This window comes from Hemitrygon akajei, chromosome 7, assembly GCF_048418815.1.
Source record: "Hemitrygon akajei chromosome 7, sHemAka1.3, whole genome shotgun sequence".
Classification (NCBI taxonomy): domain Eukaryota; kingdom Metazoa; phylum Chordata; class Chondrichthyes; order Myliobatiformes; family Dasyatidae; genus Hemitrygon; species Hemitrygon akajei.
Window position 1 is genome coordinate 171,101,283 of NC_133130.1, and position 23,904 is coordinate 171,125,186.

Consider the following 23,904-nt stretch of genomic DNA (forward strand, 5'->3'; position numbering starts at 1 on the left):
GAAGTTGTCCTTGAGTTTCATGGACAACCCTTTCGGGCTTTTGTATCTTGTGCCCAATGTGATGGGGGGATGGAGAAAGAGAGAACGTTCAGTCTAGGTGTGGTCTTTGATTAATTTGGCTGCGTTACCAAGGCACTGAGAAATGTAGACACAATAATAAAAACAGCAAATCAGACAGCATCTGTGGAAAGTGAAACAATTCCGGTCGGAGACCGTTCTCTGCAACCCTTTCAGATTTCTGCCATCGATCACTTTTTTTGGTTCTCATCCACAGTCATATAGTTCAGAGGTTCCCAACACTTTTCTGCCATTGAGCTCGTAACATTCACTGAGGGGTCCGTGGACCCCAGGTCGGTGCCCCTCCTATAGTTGATCGTTATCTGCCCACAGAAAAGCCCCAGGATCCACCTGCTCCAAGGGTAACTAGAAGGGTCAATTATGGATAACTCTGAACATCCTCTACATAGCACCATCCAGAGACAGAGAAGCAGTTTCAGCGACAGGTTACTATCGATACAATGCTCCTCAGACAGGATGAAGAGGTCAATACTCCCCAATGCCATTAGGCTTTACAATTCTACCGCCAGGACTTAAGAACTTTTTAAAAGCTATTATTAATGCTTTTTGAGATGGTGATTTAGATGCATATCATATTTTTTTTACTGAGTTAAGTATTGTATGTAATTAGTTTTGCTACAACAAGTGTATGGGACATTGGAAAAAAAGTTGAATTTCCCCATGGGGATGAATAAAGTATCTATCTATCTATCTATCTATCTAGAATCATGATGCCAGGAAAACACTTTTTTCAAATTTGACTTTATATCCTGGTGACTTGAATCCTTCATTCAACTCCTTCCTCCCCAGGCGCTGTCTGGCCTGGAGTACAATTCACAAAGACAAGCAACACTACCACAGCACAGAACCCGGCCCTTCAGCCCATCTAGTCTGTGCAGAACTGTTATTCTACCTAGTCCCATTGATCCACACTTGGACCATCACCCTCCAAATCCCTCCCATCCATATACTTATCCAAACTTCTTTTAAATGTTGCAATCCAACCCACATGCACCACTTCCACTGACAGCTCGTTCCACACTCTCACTGCCTTCCGAGTGAAGAAGTTTCTCCTCAGGTTCCCTTAAATATATCACCTTTCACCCTTAACCTATGACCTCTAGATCTACTCTCACCCAACCTCGGGGGAAAAGCCTGCTCATACTTACCCTATCTATACCCCTCATAATCTTGTGTATCTCTTCAAATCTCCTCTCGCTCTTCTCCGTTCCAGGGAGTAAAGACTTAACCTGTTCAGTCTTTCCCTATAACTTAGCTCCTCATGTCCGAAGAAAATCCTTGTAACTTTTTCTGTGATCCTTGTAAATTTGACCAATAAAGACTTCCGATCTTGATTTTAATTAATTTTAGTAATGCCTTCTGATTCCTTTGGCAATGAGGTCATAGTTACTTGCTTGCTTCCACTAAGCCTCTGGCGTTTAGGGCAGTAATGAAGCTGCTCCATCCACGGCAGTCTTCAGAGCCTCCTTCATCGTGTCAGTAACTTCCTCTCGGTTTTCACTGTCAGCCATACACGTCCCGGGTGGAGACTCAGGAACACCGTCGCACTCAGATGTAGAAGGATTCTTCATTGCTGTTTCCATAACAATTTTGTTTTACCAGTCTGTGTTGTTATTCCTGGGCTGACTCCCTGAATCTGGAGGACCAGTGGACCACTCTTAGTCTGTCCTCTACCCTTTGACCTGTTTGGCATGGGTGACCCTACCAAGAGCCAAAGCACAAGGCCCTGACTCCAGCCAGCATAGCTCTCCGGCTCATTAAGACACACAACAAGGTTGTGATCCTCTTGAAGGAATGAGATCAGAGAAGGTTTTAAAAAGATTGCTTTCTCATGTGGAATGTGCTCAAATTCTGACATCTTCATATTCTGTTGAGCCAAGAAATTAATTTAAACTTAATTTATCCTTGTCCAAAGAAAGATGGTCTCTCTGTCTGAGACCTACCTGGATGTAACCAACGAGTCCCTGTACAACACATCGACCTCAACCATTGCAAGTCAACCAGGTGCACACACCGGAACAAGTCCCACCACCAAATTCCCCTGAAACACTTTGATTGACAGCAAAGCCACACCCAAGCTTTGCTGTCTGTCAAAACCCTTTAGGACTTTCAATGTTTCTGAATGTCCTTGATACTTTATAAGTTACTAAAATTAAAATAAATAAAATATATTTTAAAATGTCTTTTATTCTGTTGGTAGCAAAACATTACAATAAAAATAATTTATAAAATTATAATTTACTTTTTTTTCCACAAGATACAAGAAGTTATAGTAGAAGTGGACAACCAGCCCCTGAAACCTGTACAGTCGTACAATTAGATCACAGTTGATGTCACCTTGTCTCCACTTCACTTTCTGGCCTTGTTCTCCCTTCACATCGACTCCAGGTCAAACAGTTAACAGACTCTATCGGTCACTCCACTCCCATAGATCCCACAGTGCAGGAATTTCAAAGATGCACCGTCCTGGAGATGGGAATTACCTCTTCTTCAGGGCCAAGGCTGTATTTCGAGAGTATATCCTTTTACTCTAGATTCCACCCCTACCCCCCCCACCCCCCCGCCTCACAACAGCCAGGAATTTCCAATGAACTGAGAGGGTTCATGGTGCAGAATCGCAGGACAGATCTCACCCCTCCCACCCCCCATCTAAGTGCTACATTTATCATTAGCTAGAAATTCTTGGCGCGGATTGGCTGGGAAAATCGGGACTACCACACTCGGACAAGAATCTCAGACTTATCAGCATTTATGAGGATGTCTCACCGCTGCTCTGTCAAAGAAAACCTAAACCCGCGGTCACCATATCACAGCTTAAAAAAGCAAAGATGAAACCGCCTCCCCCCCCCAGGCTCCACGCAGACCCAGGGTGCCACGAAGCAAAGAGCATTGCTTGGTGCCATCGTTGCCACGGCAGCAGTTTTGACGTAACAATTATTTTTAGTGACCTTGTTACTCGGTGAAGGGAAGATGGTAAAAGTTAAGTGATCTTCTGCAAACAGCAGTTGATGCTAAAGACAAACTGCTGGAGAAACTCAGCGGGTCAGGCAGCATCTGTGGAGGGAAGTTTATTTCTATTTATTTATTTGAGATAATGCACAGTACAAGTCCTTCTGGCCCCTTGACCCACACTGCTCAGCAATCTCCCCCCCCCCCCCCCGATTTAACCCTAGCCTAATCACGGGACAATTTACAAAGAGCAATTAACCCACCAACTGGTATGTCTTTGGACTGTGGGAGGAAACTGGAGCGCCTGGAGGAAACCCACAAGGTCACGGGGAGAAGGTGCAAACTGCTTACAGACAGCAGAGGGAATTGAACCCATGTCGCTGGTACTGTAAAGCGTGGTGCTGACCAATATGATAACGTGCCACCCAATGGACAATGGAAATCAACTTTCTGGGTTGAGGTCCTAAACGTCCATGTCCTTCCATGGATGCTGCCTGACCTGCTACGTTTTTCCAGTAGTTTGCATATTGCTCCAGGTTCCAGCATCTGCAGCCTCTCGATTCTCTAGTAATTCCCCCTAGCACAGTTGTAGTTATGAGCTACAGGTGGTGAAGGGAGAGAGGAACCAGTGGGCAAGAACATGGAGTCGGCTTACTGCTTATATTGATTCTCCCCTCAGCCTCCTGCACTACGCTCCAGAGAAAACAACCCAATTCACCCAGCCTCTCCTGATAGCTTATACTCTCTAATCCAGGCAGGCAATCAATACTCTCCAAATGTCTTTTAACCATCGTCCTTGCGTCCGAACTTTACAAACATTTGTGTCAATTTAATTTAGATGCCAGCACAGTTACTTTGCAACTTAAGCCCAACAGTTGAAATGCTCCTGTAACTGAATCAGGTTTTGGTCTGAGAGCTGGGGTGGGGGGCTTCTAACTATCTATACTGACGGTAGGCATCGTCGCTAGCAGACTATCGTCAGAGGTCCCTGCAATCAGAAGCTTCTCAAAAAGAATAAACTGGCAACTGGTGACAACGTCCAGCTTCCCCTGGAGAAGAAAATGGAAGGGCGTCATTCAGTGAAATCGATTTTGGTGGGAGAGGTCCGTCACAGGATAGAAAACACCTCTATCAATGATTCAGCCACGCGGAGAAAAATGTCACATTTCCAGATTTGCTGATGACACCAAACCATGCGGGATGGGATTGGGGAGAGAGTTTCTGGGGGATATGGACAAACTGAGAACATGTGGTATTAGTATTGGATTCTTGCCCTCACAATCTACCTCGTCACGGCTCTGCACTGCACTTCCTGCGTAACTGTAACACTTCCTTCTGTGTTCTGTTATTGTTTTTATTTTTTTTTTAGGTAGAAGAACCCTTAGGGGAGAGTGATCATAATATGATGGAAAACACCCTAAAATTTGAGAAAGAGAATTTAAAGTCAGATGTATCAGTATTACAGTGGAGTAAAGGGAATTACAGAGGCATGAGAGAGGAGCTGGTCTGAATTGATTGGAAAAGAACACCGGCAGGAATGATGGCAGAGCAGCAATGGCTGGAATTTCTGGAAGCAATTTGGAACCATGTATATTGGAATAGGATACAGTGTATACATCCCAAAGAAGAAGAGTATTCTAAAGGAAAGAGACACAACCATGGCTAACAAGAGAACTCAAAGCCTACATAAAAGCCAAAGGGAGGGTATATAATAAAGCAAAAATTAGTGGGAAGTTAGAGGATCAGGATGCTTTTAAAAACCAACAGAAGGCAACTAAAAAAGTCATTAAGAAGGCAAAAATGGAATACAAAAGTAAACTAGTTAATAATATTAAAGAGGATACCAAAAGTTTCTTCAGATACATAAAGTGCAAAAGAGAGGCGAGAGTGGATATCGGACTGCTGGAAAACGATGCTGGAGAGGTAGTAATGGGGGAAAACAAAATGGTGGACAAACTGGTTAAGTATTTTGCCTCAATCTTCACGGTGAAAGGCACTAGCAGTATGATGGAAGTTCTTAGTGCTGGGGGTCATGAAATGTGTGAAGGAAGTTACCATTACTAGGAAGAAAGTTCTTGGGAAACTGCAAGGTCTGAAGCTGGATAAGTCACCTGGACCAGATGGTGTACACCCCAGGGTTCGGAAGGACATGGTTGAAGAGATCATGGAGGCATTAGTAATGATCTTTCAAGGATCACTAAATTCTGGAATGGAATGGAAAATTGCAAATGTCACTCCACCCTTCAAGAAGGGAGAGAGACAGAAGAAAGGAAATTATAGACCGGTTAATCCGACATCAGTGACTGGGAGTCGATTGTTAAGGATGAGATCCCAGGGTACTTGGAGGCACATGATACAACAGGCTGTTGTCAGCACTGTTTACTCAAGGAGAAATCTTGCCTGACAAATCACACATGAGGCTGCTTAACAAGCTACAAGCCCATGGTATTACAGGAAAGATTGTAGCACGGATAAAGCAGTGACTGGTTGGCAGGAGGCACAGAGTGGGAATAAAGAGAGCCTTTTCTGGTTGGCTGCCGGTGACTAGTGGTGTTCGACAGGGGTCTGTGTTGGGACCAATTCTTTTCATGTTATATGTCGATGATTTGGATGATGGAATTGATAGCTTTGTTGCAAAGTTTGCAGACGATATGAAGATAGGTTTTGAGGAAGTAGAGAGGTTACAGAAACATTTAGACAGATTAGGAGAAAGGGCAAACAAATGGCAGATGGAACACAGTGTTGGGAATTGTATGGTCATGCACTTTGGTAGGAGAAATGAAAGGGTTGACTATTTTCTAAATAGAAAGAAAATACAAAAAAAACTGAGGTGCAAAGAGACTTGCAAGTCCTTGTTCAGGATTCCCTAAAGTTAATTTGTAGGATGAGACTGAGGAGAAAAAAGGCAAATGTGATGTTACCATTCATTTCAAGAAGACTAGAATATAAAAGCAAGGATGGAATATTAAAACTTCATAAAGCACTGGTGAGTATTGTGAGCAGTTCTGGGCTCCCAATAAAGGATGTGCTGAAACTTGAGAGGGTTCAAAGGAAGTTCACAAAAATGATTCCAGGGTTGAATGGCTTGTCATATGAAGTGCGTTTGTTGGCTCTGGGCCTGTATTCACTGGAATTCAGCAGAATGAGGGGTGACCTCATTGAAACCTTTTGAATGGTGAAAGGTTTTGATAGAGTGGATGTGCAGAGGATGTTCCCCATGGTGGGAGAGTCTAAGACCAGTGGACACAACCTCAGAATAGAGGGGCATCCTTTTAGAACTGAGATGAGGAGGAATTTCTTTAGCCAGAGAGTGGTGAATCTGTGGAATCCATTGCCACAGGCAGCTGTGGAGGACGATCTTTATTTATATTTAAGGCAGAGGTTGATAGATTCTTGATTGGTCAGGGCATTAAGGGTTACAGGAGATTGGGGCTGAGAGGGAAATGGATCAGCCATGATGAATTGGCGGAGCAGACTCGATGCTCCGATATCTTATGGTTTTACCTTATTCTACCTCGAAGCATTGAAGAGATGAAATGATCTGTATGGGCGGCATTCCAAACAAAGATTCTGACTGTTTTGTGGACATTGGACAATAATAGCCAAGTTATGGAATGGAATGAGTTTATCATTGTCACATGAACTGAGATAAAAGTGAAAAGCTTGTCTTGCATACTGTTCATACAGATCAAATCATTACACGGGTGCACTGAGGTAAAACAATAACAATGCAGATTAAAGTGTAACAGCTACAGAGAAGGTGCAGCGCAGGGAGACAGTAAAGTGTCAGAATAACAAGGTGAAGATTCCATCTTGTTGTACAAGGGAACCATTCAATAGCCTTAGAACAGTAGGAGATTGGTGGTACATGCCTTTTGGCATCTACCTGGTGATGGGAGAGGGGAGAAGAGAGAATGTCTGAGGTGGGGTGAGTAGAGACTCGGCTGCTTTACTGAGACTGCAAGAAGTGTCAACAGAGTCTTATTATTGTCACATGCACCAAGATACAGTGAAAAGCAAAGATGAGAAAATCTGCAGTTGCTGCAAAAGTAACACACGAAATGGGGGAGGAACTCAGCAGGCCAGGTAGCATCGATGGAAAAGAGTAAACAGACAAAGTTTCGGGCCGAGATGTTTCATACCGTGAAAAGCTTTTGCTTTGCATGTCGTCGAGACAGATCATGCCAACAGGACCGCTAGAAAATGAGGCAGGAGAAATAATAATGGGGACAATGAGATGGCAGCTGAACTAAATGAGTATTTTGCGTCACTAGCAGTATACCTGAAGTTGTAGTGTGTGAAGGAAGAGAAGTGGGTGCAGTTACTGTTACAAGAGAGAAGGTACTCAAAAAGTTGCAAAATCTAAAGGTACATAAGTCACCCGGACCAGATAAACAGCACCCTAGGGTTCCAAAACAGGTAGTGTTAGAGATTGTGGTGGCATTAGAAATGATCTTTCAAAAATCATTGGACTCTGGCATGGTGCCAGAGGACTGAAAAATTGCAAATGTCACTCCACTCTTTAAAAAAGTAGGAAGGCAGCAGAAAGGAAATTATAGACCTTTTAGCTTGACCTCAGTGGTTGGGAAGTTGGGAAGATGTTGGAGTCAATTGTTAAGGATGAGGTGATGGAGTACTTGGTGACACAGGACAAGATAGTACAAAGTCAGCATGGTTTCCTTCAGGGAAGATCCTGCCTGATGAACCTGTTGGAATTCTTTGAGTAGGATAGATAAAGGGGATGCAATGCATGTTGCACTTTTGGATTTTTAGAAGGCCTTTGACAAGGTGCCACACATGAGGCTGTTTACCAAGTTAGGAGCCCATGGTATTACAGGGAAGTTACTAACGTGGTTAGAGTATTGGCGGATTGGTAGGAGGCAGCGAATGGGAATAAAAGGATCCATTTCTGGTTGGCTGCCAGTGACTAGTGGTGTTCCACAGGGGTTGGTGTTGGGACCACTTCTTTTTATGCTGTATATCAATGATTTAGATGATGGAATAGATGGCTTTGTTGCCAAGTTTGCAGATGATACAAAGATTGGTGGAGGGGCAGGTAGTGTTGAGGAAACTGGTAGGATGCAGAAGGACTTAGACAGATTAGGAGAGTCGGCAAGAAAGTGGCAAATGTTGGAAAATGCATGGTCATGCACTTTGGTAGTAGAAATAAATGTGCGGACTATTTTCTAAACAGGGAGAAAATCCAAAAATCTGAGATGCAAAGGGACTTGGGAATCCTTGTGCAGAACACCCTGAAGGTTAACTTGTAGGCTGAGTCGGTGGTGAGGAAGGCAAATGCCATGTTAGCATTCATTTCAAGAGGTCTAGAATACAAGAGCAGGGATGTGATGCTGAGGCTTTATAAGGCACTGGTGAGGCCTCACCTTGAGTATTGTGAACAGTTTTGGTCCCCTCATCTTAGAAGAGACGTGCTGGCATTGGAGAGGGTCCAGAGGAGGCTCAGAAGGGTGATTCCAGGAATGGAAGGGTTATCATATGAGGAATATTTGATGGCTCTGGGCCAGTACTCACTGGAATTCAGAAGGATGAGGGGTATCTCACTGAAACCTTTCAAATGTTGAAAGGCCTAGACAGAGTAGATGTGGAAAGGATGTTTCCCATGGTGGGAGAGTCTAGGACAAGAGGGTACAGCCTCAGGATAGAGGGGCCCCCTTTCAAAACAGAGATGCGGAGAAATTTCTTTAGCCAAAGGGTTGTGAATTTGTGGAGTTTATTGCCAAATGCAGCTGTGCAGGCCAGGTCGCTGGGTTTATTTAAAGCAGAGATTGATAGGTTCTTGATTGGACATGGCATCAAAGGTTACGGGGAGAAGGCTGGGAACTGGGGTTGAGGAGGAGAAAAAAAAGGATCAGCCATGATTGAATGGGGGAGCAGACTCATTGGGCGAGATAAATTAATTCTGCTCCTATGATATATTGTCTTATACATAATTACATCAAGATAGGAAAAGGTCTTGGGCTATATTATATATATTTTTAGTGTGACTATATGTCTACTGCCACCTTATATGTGCTTTGTGCTGTGTGTGACTGTTGGTGATGTATTTTGCACCCTGGTCCTGGAGGAACACTGTTTCCTTTGGCTGTATTCATGGGTGTTTGTGTATGGCTGAATGAAAATTAAACTTGAACTTGTACCTCCTGCCCAATGGTCGTAACGAGAAGAGAGCATGGCCTGGATGATGGGGGAGAAACGGCAAGAATTGGTGATTCTATCGGAACATTAAGATCTCAATTAAAGATGTTGCTTGATCACGGTCTTGCTAAATTGACCTTTGACCAAGGGAGAGAATCAGCCATCTTAAACCGCGATACAGTAACGATCGTGGATGGAGTTACCTCAAGGATTCTCTCACAGGATCCATTTTCACAGTCCCAAATAAGAATCTAGAGGAGCAGATAAAGCGAGTGGGTCAGGGCACAGCTTGCTGGATTTTGTCTAAAGCGCAGAAAGACCGGTTTCAACTGAGGTGGGGAGTAGGGGTGGGAGGGGTGGTGTGCAGTGGCAATAATGGGTAAACAGACAGGGAGAGTTGAAATTGTTCAATGATCATACCTTTCTGTCCTGGGCTGCTGTCATGAGCAGAATTGCATCCAGGGAGAATGAAAGGGCCGTCACTGGCCCAGTGTGCTTATCCAGGACAAAGATCAGGCTTCCTTGCTTTGGATCCCACACACGTACGGTCTTATCCCAAGAACCTGAAGCCTAGGACACAATCAGAAGGGATGCCTCTGGCGTGGTTGGTTAAAACAACGTGGGACAGATTTTCCACCCAATATTGCTTTATTTTCCTCACACCCCCTTCCCCAAAGTTCAAAGTACATTTATTATCAAGTATGTATACATTATACAATCGTTGAGTTTCGTCTCCTCACAGACAGCCACAAAACAGAGAAACCCCAGAAGAACCCATTAAAAAAAGACAGTCAAACACCCAGTGTGCAGAGAAAACAAATCGTGTAAATAATAAATGTAAGCAAATAGCATTCAGAGCTGAAGTTTTACGGAAGACACGAAGCTGGAGCTGGAGCAGGCCACAGCCTCAGTTCAGTGCAGAGCTGAGTAAACGTCATGGTCGTGCCTCAGAGCCTAAAGCCTGAGAGCACAACCTTCAGATTCAAAGACAGCTTGTACTCCGCTGTTATTAAATGGACCTCTCATACTAACTAACTCATAACAACTAACTCTTAATCTCTCAAACCATGTGTTGCCCAGCTTCTAACCCTAGGGATTATTTATAGAGGGGGCATGTTAGGCCACTATAACAAGTGGTCACCTCCTTCCTCCTGGTGTTTCAAGTACTCATGAACATAGGCCATCTTTCACCCTCTATAAGCTCATCTGGACCTCTGACATCTGTACACGTTCACTCATGAGCTCTGACCTACACTGGGATCCAGTTGAACACTACTGCCACTACTGCTCAGTTCTCCATGGTCTCACCTCCTCTCGTCTCCAAAACTTCCTCCTGTCCTGTAACGCTCTGAGATATCAGCCCTCCCCCCAAATAAACTACCTTGTAGAAAAGGTCCTAGTGGTCTAAGTGATCTTGTCTTCACACAACGCTGAATGAATGATGGAAGGAATTGGCTTATTATTGTCTCATGTACTGAGATACATGGAGAGCCACTGTACAGGATCAGAACAGCTGCAGAATGTCACAAATTCAGCCAGCTACACCATGGGCTACATCACCAGCTTCCCCACCATCGAAAACATTTTCTAAAGCTGATGCCTCTAGAAAGTGACGTCCGTTATTAAGGACCCCACCACCCAGGGCAAGCCCTCCTTTCGTTGCTACCATCAAGGAGGAGATACAGGAGCCTGAAGACACACACCTAACTTTTTAGAACATAGAATAGTACAGCACAGTACAGGCCCTTCAGCCCACAACGTTGTGCCGGCCCTTAAACCCTGCCCTCCCATATAGGAATAGCTTCTTCCCCTCCGCCGTCTGATTTCTGAATGGACAATGAACCAACCCCTGAACACTAACTCACTTTTTTTTGCCTCTCTTTTTCACTACGTATTTAATTTAATTTCTAAATATTTATTATTGTAATTTACAGTTTTATGTACCAGATTGTACTTGTATTGGACTGTACTTCTACAACATATTTCATGATATATTAAACCTGATTCTGATTGAGCAAAAGCTTTTGTTTGGATGCTGTCCAGGCAGATCACACCGTACATAATTACACTGAGGTAGCACGAGAACAGTACTTAGAGAGACAGTACAGCGCAGGGACACACTTAGACTTCTTTCGCCCGTTAGTTGCTTGTCAGTCTTTGACTATTAATGTATAATTAAAGTGCCAGGGCCACAATGAGGTAGGTTGGGAGATCAAGTTTATCTTTTAGCCAATGAGAGGTCCGTATGAGAGTCTGATAACATTGAGAAAGAAGGTGCCCTTTGAGTCAGGTGGTCCGTGCGCTTCTGCCCAACAGGAAAGAGGAGAAGAGAGAATGACCGGGATAGGAGGGGCTCACGATTACGTTGGCTGCTTTCCTGTGACAGTGGGAGTGCAGGTGGAGGGAAGGCTGGTTTCCAAGATGGACTGGACTGCGTTCAGAACTCGGTGCTTAAGAAACTTCTCGAGGCCTATCCTAGGCCAGGCTTTTGGAGATAGCACATTAATTTCATTTGGAGAGCCCTCGTGTGAAACGCAGTGGGAGTTGGTCTCATACTAGGGCTCGTACTAGCCAGCGTTGCTTTACCTGCATTCACTTCCCAAAATAAATCCTCAGAGGCAGGAAGTAAATTGCCTTCCTTCACCAAGGTGACATTGTAAAGAAGCATTGCAGCCCAGAATGCAGCTGGACCCTGTGACACCACACCTTGGCACCAGTCACTGGGCCATTGAGGGTGCTCCTGCTCCCTTCGGTCCCTACACTTAGATCATAGATCATTACAGCACTGTACAGGCCGCTCAGCCCATGCCGTTGTACCAACCCTTTGACCTACTCCAAGAACAATCTAACTCCTCCCCCCTACATCACCCTCCACATTTCCATCGTCCATCTGCCTATCTAAGAGTCTCTTAAATGCCCCTAATGTGTCCCACCACTACCCCTGGAAGGGTGTCCATTCATCCACCACCCTCGAGCGAAGAACCTACCTCTGACATTCCCTCCAATTTTCTTAACATTAAACCCCCCCCCCCCCCCCCCATATTAGTCATTTCCACCCTGGAAAAGTCTCGGGCTGCCCTCTCAATCTGTGCCTTTAATCACCTTGAGCACCTCCATCAAGTCACCTCTCATCCTCCGTCACTCCACTGAGAAAAGCCCTAGTTTCTTATCAAACCCTAGATTTGCTCACCAGCATCCCGATGCCAGAAAACGCCACACAGCTCACGTTTCCCGTATGACCTTTCAGAGTCCTTCTGTGTTTCAGACTTTGTATGTTCCACACGATGACGGTAGAATCCCAGGATCCGGTGGCCTGTGGAAAGAAAATGACGCCTTAGACCAGGGATCTGCAGCGCCACGGTACGTAGCAGTTAATGCGAGACTATTACAGCTCAGGCAGTCGGAGCTCAGAGTTCAATTCCGGCCTCCTCTGTATGTACGTCCTCCCTATGACCGTGTGGGTTTCCTCCGGATGGTCCAGTTTCCTCCCACAGTCAAAGCCATACCGGTTACTAGGTTAATTGGTCACCGTAAGTAGGCAGGGTTAAACAGCCGGGTTACTGGGCAATGCAGCTCATTAGCCTGGGAAGGCCTGCTCAGCATTGTACTCTGAATAAAATATTGCCAGCACTAAGAACTAGACCTGGGGCTGTTTACAATAGAAGATTTGGTCAGAAGCCAGGCCACTGGTGAATGCATTAACTATCAGATAACCAACAGTTTCATAATACCTTTTGGATTTGTCATGCATTGCCCTGACCATATATGTCTTTGCATGTGGCTTATCCAGGTTTTCAACTTTCAAGTTCAAGTTTATTGTCATCTGACTATACATCTTTGCAAGCAAATGAAACAATGTTCCTCCGACCACAGTCCACAAAACAGATTTGTTTATTTATTGGGATACACACAGAATAGGCCCTTCGAGCTGCGCTGGCCAGCAACCCCCGACTTAATCCTGGCCCAATCGTGGGACGACTTGCAATGACCAATTAACCTACCAGCCGGTGTGTCTTTGGACTGTGGGAGGAAACTGGAGCACCCAGAGGAAACCCACACGGTCACGGGGAGAACGTACAAACTGCTTCCGGCAGTGGCAGGAATTGAACTCAGGTCGCTGATCCCGTAAAGCACTGTGCTGCCCACTACACTACTGTCACTCGACACGGTATCACACCCAGCACATAAACCAAAATGTTACCATAAATAAGTTCATAAAATGTAATTCCTTTGTTTATTTCATCTCTTTTAATTCATTTGATTCTGCCCTAGGGAGAGATGAAGTGGAGATATCTAGCAAAGGGTGTTTGAAGAGTTGGGAGCGTCCTGCTCAAAAGAGACAAATTCTCTGCCCGAATCATGGTTCCCGGTTTGCCTTCTTCGGTGACGGAGAGTGGGGGTGAGGTGAGAGCTTGAAGTGGTTCCTCTAGTAACTGTGATGCTGCCGCAAGCAAGTTTGTCTTCGCACCATTCAAAGATCTAAAGTACATTTATTATCAAAGTGTGTATACAGAATACAGCTTAGAGATTCTTCCTCCTGCAGGCAGCCAGAAAACAACGAAACACCATGGAACCCGGTCAAGGAACCATCAAACCCCCAGTGCTGATAAAAAAAGAACTAATGGCACGAACAGCACAGCGAGTATCAAACATCAACGCTGGAGACCAGCAGCATTCCACTCGCTCAGTTCAGTGCCACGGCACTGGCCACTGCCCATCACAGGGACACCCTTTGCTGAAGTGCCCCAGTCACGTCGATCAAACCGCTCAAAACAGCAAAAAAAATTAGTAATCAGATTCCAGCACTACATGCAAGCGTTTACAACAAGCGTGTATGATAATAAACTCGGCCTTGGCTTTGACTTTCACAGTAACCTAACTCCATGTTCCCACCAACACACACGAAATGCTGGAGAAACTCAGCAGGCCAGGCAGCATCCAGGGAAAAGAGTAAACGGGGCGAGACCCTTCATCAGTGTGTTTGTGATTCTCCGTGTTCCCACCGTTCCTCTATTCCTTCATCACCTCTCAACATCAAACACAGCTTCAATTCACAACTATCAGACACTGCAGATGCAGAGTCTCTCTGGGAACAAATAGTCAATGTTTCAGGCTGAAACCCTTCATTCGGACTCACGATGAACTGTCTTGACTCAGAACATCAACTGTTTATTCCCCTCCTGACCTGCTCAGTTCCTCCAGCATTTTTTGTTGTTTCCAGCATCTGGAGAATCCCTTGTGTTTATTCATTTTCAACTGTGCCTGAATTTCACAACTTAAGCCTCCAGTTCTCTCCCTGGCTTTCAATGCATCAGAGCCCATCTGTCTGCTCAAACTTTCAAACTCCGTTCCTGCTAAGTGATTCATTACAGATTAGCTCTCCAGTGAAAAGATTAGCTTCGCTTGTCACAAGTACATCAAAACATTCAATGAAAGACGTCAACAGAAAACAGTCCGAGGGTTATGCTGGGGGCAGCCCACAAGTGTCACAACACCTCTGACGGCAACGTAGACTTTCCACAATTTACTAACGCTAATCTGGACATCCTTTGGAATGTGGGAGGAACCAGAGCACCCGGAGAAAACTCACAGTCACAGGGAGACCGTACGAGTGCCTTATAGACAGCTGCAGGAAGCGAACCCCAATCTTACAGCTGATGCTGTAAAGCGATTGTGTAACCGTTACGCTAACATGACATCCTGTTCTTTTTATTGTCCATATATGTTTGTTTTTTTTTAACCGCATTTAAAGTTCCTTACAGCCTTGCCCACTTTAACAGGTGTTTTATTACAGTGGGCTATATACAACTGACAGCACAGTGAGATATAACATTAAAGTAAACCAGGTTACCAAGTATTCTCCTTTCTTTGAAAAGTCACAGGCTTTGATGACGTTCCGATGTTTTGAGAAGATCTTCACAACTTGGCCCAACTGTTTAAGATAAAGAAAAACGCTTTTAATGTTTTAAGCTCTTTGCTGGTTGAGGAGGAGTGAAAGACCAAGTCTACAAATATTCCTTAGACACACAAGGGACTGCAGACGCTGGAAATCTAGAGCAATATACACAATGTGCTGGAGGAGCTCAGCCTGTCAGGCAGCATCTACCGATGAGAATAAGCAGTTGATGTTTCGGGCCGAGACCTTTCATCAGGACAAATATTCCTTATACTTTTATCACATTGAGAGTGAAAGGTGAGAGGTTTAAGGGGAACAAGAGGGGAAACTTCTTTGCTCAGAGAGCCTTGAGAGTGTGGAATGAGCTGCCAGTACACGTGGTGGGTGTGAGTTTGATTTCAACGTTTAAGAGAAGTTTAGACAGGTACATGGATGGGAGGGGTATGGAGGGCTATGGTTCAGGGGATGGGACTGGGCAGGTTAAATGGTTTGGCATGGACTTGATGGGCAGAAGGGCCTGTTTCTATGACTCTAAAAGCAAATTTACACTCTCCTCACAAGTTGATGGGGTTGTTAAGAAGGCATATGGTGCATTGGCCTTCTTTAGTTGGGCATTGAGTTCAAGAGCCAGGAGGTTATGTTGCAGCTCTATAAAACATTGGTTAGACCACACTTGGAATATTGTGTTCAGTTCTGGTTGCCTCGTTATAGGAAGGATGTAGAAATCTTTAGAGAGGGCGCAGAGGAGATTTACCAGGATGCTGCTTAAATTAGAGAGCATGTCTTATGAGGATAAGTTGAGCGAGCTAGGGCTTTTCTCTTTGGAGTGAAGGAGGATCAGAGGTGACTTGATAGAGGTGTACAAGATAAGAAGCGTGGACAGCCAGAGACTTGTGCCCAAGGTGGAAATGGCTAACTTGAGAGGGTATAATATGAAGATGACTGGAGGATTGTATAGACAGATGTCAGAGGTAGGATTTTTACAAAGAGAGTGGTGGGTGCATGAGCGCACTGCCAACAGTGGTGGTAAAGGCAGATACACTAGGGGCATCTAAGAAATTCTTAGGTAACCACAGGGGTGATAGAGAAATGGAAGGCTATGTAGGTGGGAAGGGTTAGCTTGCTCTTAAAGTAGGTTAAAAGGTCAGCACAACATTGTGGGTCAAAGGGCCTGTAGTGTTCTATGCTCTGTTCTCCCAACACTACCATACTCCCCAAGTTGCAAACCCAATTGTTTATAGTTTCAAATAAAATACAATTGAAAATACAAAACTCATAAGAAACCATCTCAACTTTCCACATAATAAATAGAATTATAACTTAATCAATCATATAAACCCTTAATGGATCAAATCAACTCTTAATTTTTGCATTCATTTCAAGAGAACCAGAATATAAAAGCAAGGATGTAATGTCGAGATTTTATAAATCACTGGTGAGGCCTCACTTGGAGTATTGGGAGCAGGTTTGGGCTGCTTATCTGGGAAAGGACGTGCTGAAACTGGAGAGGGTTCAAAGGAGATTCACAAAAGTGATTCCAGGGTTGAATGGCTTGTCATATGAAGAGCATTTGATGGCTCTGGGCCTGTATTCACTGGAATTGAGAAGGATGAGAGGTGACCTCATTGAAACCCATCAAATGGTGAAAGGCCTTGATACCCTGGACGTGGCGAGGATGTGAGAGTCTAAGCCCAGAGGACACACTGCTCAGAATAGAGGGCCATTCTTTTAGAATGGAGTGATGAATCTGTGGAATTCGTTGCCACAGGCAGCTGTGGAGGCTAAGTCTTTATGTATATTTAAAACAGACATTGAAAGATTCTTGATTGGTCAGGGCATGAAGAGATACTGGGAGAAGGTAGGAGATTGGGGTTGGGAGGAAAAATGGATCAGACATGATGAAATGGTGGAACAGATGATGGGCCAAATGGCCTAATTCTGCTCCTACAGTATATTTTATGGTCTTAATAACGTTGTAATATGCCAAACCTTGAGACTAAATAAATAACTCCATTCTGATTCACTGAATGTTCATTTAGGGTTGTTAAACTATGTCACACAGATGTCACAACTGTTGGCGCCTCCAGGATAGAGTGTGACACAGGTATAGAATTTGGCATGACATGTAATTCTTTGAAAAACTTCTATAGATGTGTGGTAGAGAGTATACTGACTGGCTGCATCACAGCCTGGTATGGAAGCATCATTGCCCTTGAACAGAAATCCTACAAAAAGTAGTGGATATGGCCCAGTCCATCAATGGTAAAGCCCTCCCCACCACCGAGTACATCTACATAGAGAATTATCACAGTAAAGCAACATCCATCTTCAGGGACCCGCACCACCCAGGCCGTGCTCTCCTCTCACTGCTGCCATCAGGAGCCTCAGGGCTCACACCACCAGGTTCAGGAATAGTTATTACCCCTCATCCATCAGGCTCTTGAACCAAGAGAGATAACTTCACTCAACTTCACTTGCCCCATCACTGAACTGTTCCTACAACCAAAGGACTCATTATCTCATGTTCTCAATATTTATTGCTTATTTATTTACTATTATCATTTATTTCTTTTTGTATTTGCGCAGTTTGTCTTTTGCACACTGGTTGAACTCCCTTGTTTATGCGGTCTTACATTGATTCTATTATGGTTTTTATTCTATTACGGATTTATTGAGTATTCCCATAAGAATATGAATCTCAGACTGCATATGGCGATGTACATGTACTTTGATAATAAATTTACTTTAAGCTTTGAACTTTGAACCTTCAATTAGGCCATTTAGCTCAACAAGACTGCTGTACCATTCAATCACAACCGATTTATTTTCCCTCTCTACATCATACTCCTGCCTTCTCCACGTAGCCTTTAGAGCACTTAATAATCAAGAAACTTATCAAGCTCTACTTTAAATATACCCAATGACTTGGCCACCACAACTGACTGTGGTAATGAATTCTACAGATTTACCACCATTAAGATGAAGAAATTCTTCCTTATCTCTGTACTAAAGAAACGTCCTTACACTCTGAGGCTGTGCCCTCTGGTTCTAGACCCCCTCCCTCCCCCCACTTTTGTAACATCCTCTCCACATCCACTCTATCCAGGTCTTGATTCAGAGATCCCCTACCATCTCATTCTGTTAAACTTTAGCGCCCTCTAGTGTGGATTGCTGGAGTCAATTCAAACCCTATTACTTTTTTGTACTATAAAGTAACAAAGTGGAGAAGGGGAATAGTGTAGGACTGAAAACAAAGGAATAAAACCATCAGGCATTCATTCCACAACGTTTCGCTGCCACGGGAGGTGAAGTACTGTATATACAACAGAAATGACCTCTTTAACAGGGGTGCAGAAAATCCACGTTCTCCCCATATATTTGTTTTGAAACCTGTTAAAGGTTTTCTGGCAAAACGTGGATGAACTCTGTCATGGACGGTCCCAAGCCCAGCTGTGGGAGGAGGAGGGTTGGGTATGGGTCTAGCAATCCTATCCTGTAAAAACCCAGAGGTACAGAAACGCCAACGGAAGCTTCAAAGATGAAACCTTGGTGAGCTGCTGTCAGCTGCCTATGCCACAGTAGGGGAGATGGGCTTAACCCAAATGGTCACAGGTCAAACAATAAAGTACCCATTCACCACACAAGTGCAAGAAATTGCACCACAAAATTGCTGCTGTAACTTGTATATTTATCATCAAACTGAAATTCAGAAAATAACCAGGTCCTTCTTAATTTTGACAATCAAAGAAACTGCAGGTGGTAGATAGCTGAAACACCTGAACTCATTATCGATGGAAAGAGAGACAGGGTTAAGATTTCAGTTCAAACCCCCTTTAATGGACCAGTCACTGAGATCTGACAAAGGTTCTACGGCCTGAAAAATTAATTTTGTTTCTCTTTTTGTACGTGGTGCCTGACTTGCTGACCGGTTTCCTGCATTTCTGCTTTTGTTACTTGTAAATTTTAAACAGGTCAAATTAAAGGTGTCGAAATTCATTGCAGAATCACAAGGTTTCAACATATTTTCTGGTGCTCAGTTTAACTGATAAGCATCCTGAGCTATAAATCCCAATATCTGCCAGTTTTCAGAAACAGGTTTACTATCACTGGCATGTGTCGGGCAATTTGTTGTTTTTGCAGTAGCAGTACATTGCAATTCATAATATTAAACATTGTAAATTACAGTAAATATATATATAGTAAATTAATAAAGTTAAATTAAGTTAGTAGTGCAAAAAGAGAGAAGAAGAAGTAATTAGGAAGTGCTCATGGTTCATTGTCCTTTCAGAAATCTGATGATGGAGGGGAAAGTATCTGTTTCTGAACCGTTGAGTGTGTGTCCTGCGCCTCCTCCCTGATGGTAGCATTGAGAAGAGGGCATGTCCTGGGTGATGGGGTTCCTTAATGATGGATGCCACCTTTTTAAGGCATCGCTCCTCGAAGACGTCCCTGATGATGGAGCTGACTGAGTTCACGACTTCCTGCATCTTATTCCAATCCTGTGCCGTGGCACCCCCAGCCCTCCATTACCAGACGGTGATGCAGCCAGTTAGAATGCTCTCCATGGTAAATCTGTAGAAAATTTGTGATTGTCTTTGGTGACACACCAAATCTTCTTGAACTCCTAATTAAGTGCAGCCGCTGTTGTGCCTTCTTTTGGTGGCCCCAATAAGAACACTCCTGGTACTTGGAAAGGGTCTATGTCAAAGTTCAAAATTTATTATCAAAGTATGTATATGTTGCCAAATACTATCCTACCCTGAGATTCATTTTCTTGTAGGCATTCACAGCAGAACAAACAAATACAATAGAATCAATGAAAACTACACACAAACACTGACAAACAACCAATGCGCACAAGACAAACTGTACAAATACAAAAAAAAATCAACGTACAAATAAATAAATGGATGAATGATTAAATAAATAACACTGAGAACATGAGGTGTAGAGTCCTTGAAAGTGAGTCCATAGGATGTGGGCTCAGTGATTAGTTCAATGTTGTGGTCAGTGTAGTTATAGTAACTGTTACTTTAACTCCTCCTGTTTAACTCTTCCCATTTAACTGCTGAGATTGAGTTTTAAAGGAAAATATAAGGTTTAACTTGAGGAATAATATCCCATCAGCTGTCATGTCCCAGCGAAAAATTAGACCGTTTGGTTTCTGATCTGACAAAGGGTCTTGGCCCAAAATGTCAACTGTTCATTCCCCTCCATAGATGCTGCCTGACCTGCTGAGTTCCTCCAGCATTTTGTGTGTGTTCGTCTGGACTTTCAGCACTGGCAGAATCTCCTGTGTTCACGATATCTGACCTGCAGCAAATTCTTCTGCAGGCCAGGAGGGCACCAATTTTACATGCCCAGATGACGGGGCAGGGAGTGGGGTGGGGGCAGGAGGTGGTGACTGCAATGACGGGAAGTGTGATCAAAATGAGGAGGCACATAGCTAACCTGCAGATCCCACAGAACAGCTTTATTGTCGTAACTTCCAGAGGCGAGAAGCTTCGAATCCTTGCTGAAGCAGATGGTCTCTACGCTCTTAGTGTGCACTAGGAATGAGAATAGGGGAGTTTATTGGCCTGGTCAGAGAGTAATAGAACATAGAACACTACAGGCCCTTCGGCCCATGATGTTGTGCTGACCTTTTAACCCACCCTAAGATCAATCTAACCCTTCCCTCCTACATAACTCTCCATTTTTTTCTATCACCCATGTGCCTATCTAGGAATCTCTTAAATGTCCCTAATATACCTTACTCTCCTACCACCCCGGGCAGGCATCACTCTGTGTTAAGAACGTATCTCTGACATCTCCCTCTCTACATTCCTCCAACCACCTTAAAATTAAGTCCCCTCACATTATTAGCCGATCTGGCCCTGGGGAAAGAAGTCTCTGGTTATCACCCAATCTAACCCTCATCCTCTTGTTCACCTCTATCAAATCACTCTCATCCTCCTCCAACACAAAAAGAAAAGCCCCAGCTTGCTCACCCTGTCTTACTAGAACATTGTGTCTAATCCAGGCAGATTCCTGGTAACTCTCCTCTATCGGACGCTGCCTGGATTGGACAGAATGTTTCCTAGGAAGCGATTGTCTACTTGCCTTGCATTTTATACACAATCAACTAACTAAACGTGAATGTTAAGCCAGAGCCTGTAATTCCAATGTGACTCTACCTCAATCACATTTAACCAGAATCTGGACTGTTGATAGCCACGGAAACCCGTTTCTCATTTTGGTTTAAAATTGCATCTGACTTCTTGAAGTGTGAATATCTTCACTGAGCACAGCCTCTGGACTCACTTCCAAAGACTTTACAACTCAATTGTCTGCTTATCTACTTGTTTGTTTGTTTATTTATCATTATTATTTTTTTTTTATTTTATTGCGATGCAACATGACCCTTCGAGCCATGTAGCCCAGCAACCCCGATTTAACCACAGCCTAATCACGGGACAATTCGCAATGACCAATTAACCCACCAACTTAGGAATGTGGGAGGAAACCAGAGCACCCGGAGGAAACCCACGCGGTCACAGGGAGAACGTACAAGCTCCTCTCAGGCAGTTGAAACCCTGGCCACTGGTACCGTAAAGCATTATTTGTGTATTTGCACAAATTGTCAGTATTTCTGAGTACAGTAGTTTCTCATTGGTTCTATTGTACTTCTTTGTTCTACTGTGAATGCCTACAAGAAAATGAATCTCGGGTACTATTTGGTGACACATGCATACTTTGATAATAAATTTACTTTGAACTCTGAACTTAAAGGGGCAAAGGATACGAAACAACTCACAGGTCAGTCAGCATCTATGGAGACGAGTAAACAGTCGACGTTTCGGGCCAAGGACAGGAAAGGAAGGGGGAAGACACCAGAATAAAAAAGGTGGGGGAGGGGAAGGGGAACAGGTGAAGCCAGGTGGGTGGGGAAGGTAAAGGGCTGGAGAGGAAGGAATCTGATAGGAGAGGAGAGTGGACCATAGGAGAAAGGGAAAGATGAGGGGCACGAAGGGGAGGTGACAGGCAGTTGAGAGGCCAGAGTGAGGAACAGAAGAAGAGGGAGGGGGAGGGGAAAAGGATACAGAGACAAGGAAGCTATGCTAATCCCTTGCGATTAGGCCCCAGCTAAATTATCACATCCTGTTCCGGGCTCTGAGCCGTGGGAGAGGATGAGGTTTGTCGTGCTTGCCTACCTTGGAGAACGTGCAGACAATGAGCCTTTACTGTGTCCCACACCCTGACCGTACAATCGGCCGACCCACTGGCGAAGAGGGTGGAGTCAGCAGAGAAGGCACAAGCTCTCACTGGGCCTGTTGGAGCAGAAACAGCATTGATAGCACTGGCTATGGTTTCATTCTTTGCAGCCGCGCCCTGCTATCCAACGTAGGAGTTTAAATAATCAGTTACAACCGCAGACGCAGAATCAGGACCCCAATCTCACAACACAAGCAACAGCAAATGAAAGAATCAGCCCTTCTCATCACCCCCTCCCCCCCCAGCGGCTCCAATTCGCTTCCAATGGCTTCTGACGTTCGTGCAACCTGACAGGTTCTAGTTTGGTTCCTGCTTTAGCAGAATTGGAAGCCCACAGGATGGTATGGGAGGACCAGAGGCAGCACGATGGAGCAACTCTTCACCATTGGGTTAATAAATCCATAAGGCATAAGAGTAGAATTAGGCTATTCAGCCCATCAAAATCTGCTCCTCCATTCCATCACGGCTGATTTATTATTCATTCTGCTGCCCTTACTAATCAAGAACCTATCATTTCTGTTTTAAATATACCCAATGACTTGGCCTCCACAGCCGTCTGTGGCTAGAACACTGGAATCAGGCCAGCACAACACAGAATTGAGAATTATAATTGAGTATTAAAACATTGAGAAACAAGCAAGGGCAGGTACACCCAGACGGAAAATAATCTGAACACATAAAATATGTTGAGCAAAGTACCTGACTTGACAGCTCATTTGGTTGCGCTAATTTTAGGAGCATTTGATGGTTCTGGGCCTGTATGCACTAGAATTCAGAGGGAAACCTATCAAATGGTGAAAGGCCTCGATAGAGTGGATGTGGAGAGAATGTTTCCTATAGTGGAAGAATCTAAGACCAGGGTACACAGCCTCAGAATAGAGGGACATCCATTTAGAACAGAGATGAGAAGGAATTTCTTTAGCCAAAGGGTGATGAATCTGTGGAATTCATTGCCACAGACAGCTGTGGAGGCCAAGTCACTGGGTACATATGAAGTGGAGGTTGATAGATTCTTGATTGGTCAGGGCCTGAAAGGATATGGGGAGAAGGCAGGAGATTGGGGCTGAGAGGAATATGGATCAGCCATGATGAAATGGCGGAGCAGATTCGATGGACCGAATGGCCTAATTCTGCTCCAGTATCTTGTGACCTTATGATCTAAAATTAGCACAACCAAATGAGCTGTCAACTCGTAAGCATGCAAGGAAGGTCAACAAGGTGATGAAAGGCACCTCTGAAATCTGTTACCTTTGTGCCCTTTTGCTTTAACTTGACATTTTCCACTTCCAATATCCCAGACACAAACGTTACCGTCATTGGAACCGGTTATTAGGAGGCGCCCATTGTGAGAGATGGAGCAGTGATTCACCTGGACAAAACAAAGCAAGTCATCGCAGGCTCTGGATTTCCAACTGTTAATGAAAATAGCGGCAATCAAAAAGACAAAGACTGAATTTGAAGGCCTGATATCTACGAGTCTGACAGTCCAGGGCCAAGGACTGGAGGTCTGGAGGTGTCCTGTGCGGGAGTTGGAGGTGTGTGTTTCTCCTCTCCTATCAGATTCCTTCTGC

The 23,904-nt window shown here is 44.2% G+C and overlaps 1 protein-coding gene across 1 annotated transcript in view; it reads right to left on the reverse strand.

Moving 5' to 3' along the window:
* The window catches only part of LOC140730163 (uncharacterized), a 74,044-nt gene that overhangs the window by 46,090 nt on the left and 4,050 nt on the right, over positions 1–23,904 (reverse strand). The window contains exons 2-8 of the mRNA XM_073050289.1: positions 23,582–23,702; positions 22,273–22,389; positions 20,531–20,628; positions 15,035–15,115; positions 12,374–12,496; positions 9,604–9,753; positions 9,387–9,434 (exon numbers count right to left, since the gene is read on the reverse strand). Coding sequence (XP_072906390.1) covers positions 9,387–9,434; positions 9,604–9,753; positions 12,374–12,496; positions 15,035–15,115; positions 20,531–20,628; positions 22,273–22,389; positions 23,582–23,702 — 738 coding nt within the window. The remainder of the gene's footprint in view (positions 1–9,386; positions 9,435–9,603; positions 9,754–12,373; positions 12,497–15,034; positions 15,116–20,530; positions 20,629–22,272; positions 22,390–23,581; positions 23,703–23,904) is intronic.